The sequence below is a fragment of the Mus pahari genome, chromosome 3 (genome assembly GCF_900095145.1).
Source record: "Mus pahari chromosome 3, PAHARI_EIJ_v1.1, whole genome shotgun sequence".
Lineage (NCBI taxonomy): Eukaryota > Metazoa > Chordata > Mammalia > Rodentia > Muridae > Mus > Mus pahari.
In genome coordinates, this window is record NC_034592.1 from 136,046,648 (window position 1) to 136,053,292 (window position 6,645).

A 6,645-nucleotide genomic window follows, 5' to 3' on the forward strand; every position below is an offset into this window, starting at 1 on the left:
GGAACTCACTTTGTAGACCAGGCTGGCCTCGAACTCAGAAATCCACCTGCCTCTGCCTCCCGAGTGCTGGGATTAAAGGCGTGTGCCACCACGCCCGGTGGATGCCGGGAATCTTAACTCAAGTCCTGTCTGTATACAAGGAACCGGGGTGTTGTTAACTCCTAAAAATTGTCCAGCTGTCTGCATTTGAGCAATGCTGGAAGAGTGGACTCCCTGTAGGGTTTCCTAAGACATGTCAGTGTTATGCCCATTCCTGGAAGACAGAAAAGGGTTCCTGAGGTACAGCAAGCATTAAATGAGGGTTAAATGGCATTTAGAGGACTTTGTTCCATCTTAGGTTCCGTTTCCTACGAATTTTTATTTATTATGACTATTTTTCTGAAATAGAGTGTACATTCCCCTGGGGTAGGACTCAGGACATGAAATTCGATCTGAGATGACATACAGTTGTCTTACCAGCAGAGGGAGCAATAGGATTTGTTTCGTGGGTCTATGTTACTCTGAAGTAACTGCAGGACTACAGGGATATCTGCCATTGTTTTGATCCAGTGAGACATAACATACTTGTTTCTAGACAGGGGCAGATGGCTATGGAGTAGCTTGGGGATGGTAGGATTATGAGATACAACATGCGCTGGCCAAAGGCCCAGATCTACCCAAACCTACATAACCCCACTGTCTTCTACCTTATGGTGGGAGCCAATCACAGAGTTGAAGCTCTTAAGCATAAGATAGAGCTGAACGACAAAGGCAGGCAAGCACTGCGTCCAGGGACTCCCCATATTTGTATAGCTTGAGTCCCCCAATTTTATACTTTCATTCACTATGAGTCCCATCCATGTCTGTATTGGCACAAATAATTCGCCTTAGTGATCAAGATGAGGAATACAGTCATTGTGGGTAGTAAGAGCTCCAGCATACTTTGAAAGTGCACTGTGGGAACTCATGGAATCAGAGTCAGTGGTTATTTATTACACACTCAGGAAGAGTAAAGAACAGGCACAGAATCCATCGAGGAGGACAGTTTCAGGACTGAGCCTCACGTGCTGTCCACTCTGTTCACCCACATGTGCTCAAACCTGTGCAGGATGCTCAGGAAGCTACACCTACATCATCTCTCTCCCCCACATTGGCGTTTCCAGCTGTATAGTCTGTTCTGTGGACCCTTTGGCCTTTGCTTTTGATTTCTCAGTGTTGGCTTCTGTAAGTTGTGCTGGAATAGACTCTGAGGAAACCCCTTCACTGAGCTTACGTATGGGTCCATCACAGTCATATTTTTTTCTCTCCTAGATCTCTGCTGACAAACTGGTGGCTCTGGGGCTGTTCAGCCAGCACTTTAATCTGGCCACCTTCAATAAGCTGGTTTCTTATAGGAAGGCCATGTACCACACTCTGGAGGTAACTCTGGTGGGTGTGGGTGATAACTAGGGTTTTAGCCCATAGGCAGGGAAGAAGAAAGCTACTGAAGGAAAGCTACTGATGTTACCAAGAGTAGCTTGGAGGCAGGGATACAAAGGAAGAAGAAAATGGAGAAAATCAGGTGTCTTACTTGGACTAGGTTTCACATGTCTGACGGGGGTCACTAATGAATGAATACTGTCAGCTAAGTAAGTCAGGCTTGTGTGGTCACATAGTCATACTACTAGAAAGGGCCTTTTACAGACATTTGTAAACAATTATTTATCCCCATCTAGCTCTGAAAGACACCACTATTTAGGGAATGCAGGCCCCAGCAGGGGGAATCCCTGGGTTTGCCCTGGCACATACCTCAATCGCCTGCTCCCATTCACTCACGGACAGGATTTGCCTTTATTTGTGTCTTGGCAGAAAGCCAGGGTGCGAGCGGGCAAGACCTTCCCCAGCAGTCCTGGAGATTCACTGGAGGACCAGCTGAAGCCCATGCTGGAGTGGGCCCAGGGTGGCTTCAAGCCCACTGGGATCGAGGGCCTCAAACCCAACAACAAGCAACCAGGTGGGAAGGAACCTATGTCGTTGCAGATGGTATAGCCCCAGCCACATGGCCACTCCCAGGGCATGCATTGGGCCAATTCAAGCAAGGCCTGTTGTGCCCTGTGGACCCCAGGGTTGTTAGAAACCTATGGAGACTTGGGGGTCACTTATTTGAAATGTGGCTTCCTGGATACTTTGTTTCCATGGGCATGTGCAAGTAATCTCTTCTACATGTCCAAATTCATCCTTTGCACTTGTGTTCCTTTTTCTCTTTAAAGTAAAATAAATGGATTTGGTCACCTGCCATTTTGACAGGTAGCTTATCTCTCTGAATTAGATCTATGATTCAACATAATGAAATGAAAGATGCACCCCAACAGTCCCTTTATCTAATATAATGTTTTTGTTTTGTTTCCCTGCCAAAGTGGTTAATAAGTCGAAGGTGCATCGCTCAGGCAGTAGGAACTTAGAACCCAGGAGACGCGGTATTACCTTCCCATCTTTAAGTGGTTTTCTTTGCTCTGTCTTGCAATTTCTGGGCATCTACAGAACTCACTGGAGAAGCAGATCTCCTAGGCTGGTCTGAGTCACTCACCCTCCCTCCTCACCACACCCCCACCACTGACCTTGGCTAACCCTTGGGTACACATCCGGCCTTCTACACTCTCTGTATATCGCCTTCCCTCTTGTTTCTTAATATTAATGACACATATGAGCACTGTCACTTTGTCATCAAAGGCTCTTAAGAGTTTTGTTTTCTTCACATTTTTTAAAAAACATTCTTTTAAATGTTCGTGCTAGGAGACATGTGGAAATAAGACTGATTTATAGGAGTATAACCTAATACTTGGGAGCCCTGGTATTAATGATAGACTTAGCTGCAAACATGTCTACCCACAGAGAAATCTCAAGGGCCATGCTTTTGCTACTTGGCCTCAGTATGTAGCCCAGGATTCATTTGGATATAAGAAAGTATCGTTAGACCTATCTTTCTTAGGGATTTTGATGGGTTTATAATTTTATTTTTCTGTCTACCTATGGTGGTGCATGCCTTTAATCTCAGCACGCAGGAGACAGGCCACCCTGGTCAGCAGCGTGAGTTCCAGGACAGCCATGACAACACAGAGAAACCCTGTCATGGGAAAATTATTCCCTTAGTCGGAGGAGCCAGATTTAGTGATCTGCAATATGAGCCAATATAAAAACTTTCTTTTAAAAGTGGGTTTTATTATAGCCGTATTTTGTAAACTTATAGGCTTGGTGGCCTGGAGCTCCCTGTCTGTATCCTGAAATGTTAATAAAGGCATGAACCAGCACACTCAGCAAAAAAAGAAAAAAATCAATTTAATAATTTTCTAGTAAGGAAATAAACTGAAATTAAGAAACACATTTAACCTTCCTAAGTTACCAGTTATGAAAATTAGAATATTTCAGTTCTTTTAGTAATGTTTGGAGGTATGTATTGGCTAATAGACATTAATTAGCTAGCATGATTATTAAATGCATATTAACTAATACAATTTGCTAAAGTGGATTCCATTATTCAAATCCAGTTGAACCAGTCAGTAGCATCACTTGACAATTTGGACCCGACCCTCAGTGAAATCCTGTCTCTCTGGCATTTCAAATGCTTAGTAGCTCCATGCTTATTGGCAGATGCCAGAGTATTGGCCTCTGCTCTGGGCTCCCTGCTGTGATTCTCTATGCCCATCATGGTCCCCTGCTATAGATGCAGCTGGATCCCAGGCAAAACATGGCCTTGTCCTAGGCACGCCTTATCTCTTATACCCTTCAGTCAAATCCAGTCTGCTTCCCTTGCAGAGAACAAAAGTCGAAGGCGCACAACCAATGACTTTGCCGCTTCTGAGTACTCTACCCCACCCAAGCGCCTCAAGACGAATAGCTATGGTGGGAAGGACCGAGGGGAGGATGAGGAGAGCCGAGGTGAATTGGGGGAGATGCTGGAAGGTCTGGGGATGCGTGGTTCAGAACTGTGAGCAGCAGGCCCTCAGGACCACTGCACTGTGGGGTACAGGGGAGCAAGGCTGAGGCCAGGAGAGACTTCCCCACCTCATCTCACACCTGTCCCCCTTTCCTCAACAGAACGGATGACTTCTGATGTCACCAACAACAAGTGCAATCTGGAAGGTACTGTTGTCTCCCCTTCTGGGGTTGCCCCAGGCCCGCCTTACCCTGGCTTTGCCCTTCTGCATGGGTTTAATCCAGAGGACTCAGTATTGACCTTGGTCTTTTTCCTGTGTATTAGTTCTTGAAATTTATTAGACATAGTAACATGACTTCCTTATTTTTTTAAAAAAAATTTATTATTAATGTAAGTACACTGTAGCTGTCTTCAGATACACCAGAAGAGGGTGGTGTCTGCTCTCATTACAGATGGTTGTGAGCCACCATGTGGTTGCTGGGATTTGAACTCAGGACCTTTGGAAGGGCAGTGAGTGCTCTTAACCACTGAGCCATCTCTCTAGCCCGAATTCCTTATTTTTGACTGAATCTGAAATTGTCCTTGAAATCAGTTAGGTTAGATCTCAGTAGGGGAACTGTGAGCTTATAGGAACTACTTTGCTATTGTAGTTACTAATGGCTTTTCCCATCACTTCATCTTCCCTTACAAACTTTCTGTCCCTTAATCCTCAAATAATGACTGTTTCTTAGTGAGAAACTACATCCTTGAATTAGGGAAATGTCTGTCAGTAAGTAGCTTGTGGTTCAAATAAAATCTGTGCTGCATTACTGCTGAGACCGTGGGTAATAGCCAAGTGGGCCTTCGTGGAAGGTGCACATACAATTTTCTTCAAGAAGAGTTGTTGGTCTGGTGAGATGGCTCAGCGGGTAAGAGCTCCCGACTGTTCTTCTGCAGGTTCTGAGTTCAAGTCCCAGCAACCATATGGTGGCTCACAACCATCCGCAACGAGATCTGACTCCCTCTTCTGGAGTGTCTGAAGACAGCTGCAGTGTACTTACATATAATAAATAAATAAATCTTTTAAAAAAAAAAAAAAAAGAAGAAGAGGAGTTGTAGTCCGTCCTTGCCCTAGTCTGTGTGAGCGCACAGACTGAGGGAATGAGTACAAATAACAGCGTGGTTTTTTGAGTGGTTTGACTGTGGAGACGGACAGATGTACCCTCCCTGTGTTACACACATAGGCTTCATGAACCTGCATGGTGAAGGATAATGTGCCACTTACTATGCAAGGGTAATTTTTTCCCAGATTATTTTCCCAGAAATACACTTCCACAAAGCTATGGCTAAGTTACCTATAACCTTACGGCCTCTACCGAGCGATACAAGACAAGTTGATATAATAGAGTCCATAGAAGATTACAATGCACAGGCAATAGTGTTACACACTGGGCCAGATGAGGAAGAAGAGGGAGAGGACCCACGATCTTTTCAGTTTGATTACGGGAATATCTTCTTCATTCAGGCATATTCACATGTGCACGAGCCTACACAAGCATGCTCATGCATGCATACAGACCGTGAGAGGAAAACCAGTGAAAATATAAGAAAGACCCAATATGGACCTATGGTTTTTAAAGTACATCTGTACATGTACTTCAACATAAGTATGTGCAAATAAATTGCAAAAACCATTGAATTTCTGGTCCAGGGAAAGGTGACATTCATAATAGGCTCCAAAAGTTTGTTGGTCCTACCTCCATATACCACTTAGCACCTCCCAGTAAGAGTCTTGGTTAGCATTATTCCCTGTCTGTCTATCTGTCCCTCTATCTGCTTATGTAATTATTGAGGCCCTGTCTGTTTGTAGCCTTAGATGTCCTAGAACTCCCTTCAAGGCCAGGCTGTCTTGGAGCTAAAAGTTCCATAGCCTCTGCCTCATGAACGCTTGGGACTGATGGTGTGCTGTTACACTTGGCCAGTCTTGACCACTGTAATAATCACATGAGAAAAAAAGAGACGCAGATAGAGTATTTGATCCAGTTAGTAAGATATGCTGACTGTCGCAAGGTAGAGGACACAGCTCAGTCTGAAGGCACATGGGTGATACTTTGTTGGTAAGGACTGCACTGGTACTGTCACCTCCCAAGCACATTGCAGTTACCATTAGTGCATACTTTTTTTTTTTGACATTTGTATGCAAACTAGAAATACTCCAAGTAGATATGTTGTATTTTGATGGTTTGAAATAGTAACATTTACACTGAAATACGGCATTGGATGTGGAACAGTGGCCTTAACACAGGCGGGGCTTGGCCAGGTATTTAGGACTTTAATGCTTAATGCCTGAACAGCTACAAGGCCTTTGATTTTCATAAACTCTGACACCCCAACTCTATTTCAGACCGCTGTTTGTCCTGTGGTAAGAAGAACCCTGTGTCCTTCCATCCCCTCTTTGAGGGTGGGCTCTGTCAGAGTTGCCGGGTAAGTCTTCTCCCTCCCATGCCACATCCATCCCCATCCGGGCCCCCAGCACAGACCCTGCTCCAGGCACTAGTGAACAGCTTCCCTCGGGCACACCCCCACACCCTTCCTGTTTGGGCGACGGGTGCTATAGCAGAGAAGGCCCTCCACAGGACACTCAGGTCACATGTACTGTCTCTGAAGAGCTTCCCAGGCCACCAGCAAGGGCCCCAGGGGCTTGCTAGCCAGGCGTGGCTGAGATCAGGACTGTAGTCTCACCTGCCTCTCTCTGGTGGCCAGGACCGCTTCCT

General features: G+C 45.3%; 1 protein-coding gene across 1 annotated transcript in view; it reads left to right on the plus strand.

Annotated features, from left to right (window-relative positions):
* Positions 1–6,645, plus strand: part of LOC110318038 (DNA (cytosine-5)-methyltransferase 3B) — a 39,146-nt gene that overhangs the window by 18,910 nt on the left and 13,591 nt on the right. Inside the window, exons 8-13 of the mRNA XM_029535753.1 lie at positions 1,291–1,398; positions 1,828–1,972; positions 2,376–2,435; positions 3,772–3,894; positions 4,054–4,098; positions 6,276–6,355. Coding sequence (XP_029391613.1) covers positions 1,291–1,398; positions 1,828–1,972; positions 2,376–2,435; positions 3,772–3,894; positions 4,054–4,098; positions 6,276–6,355 — 561 coding nt within the window. The remainder of the gene's footprint in view (positions 1–1,290; positions 1,399–1,827; positions 1,973–2,375; positions 2,436–3,771; positions 3,895–4,053; positions 4,099–6,275; positions 6,356–6,645) is intronic.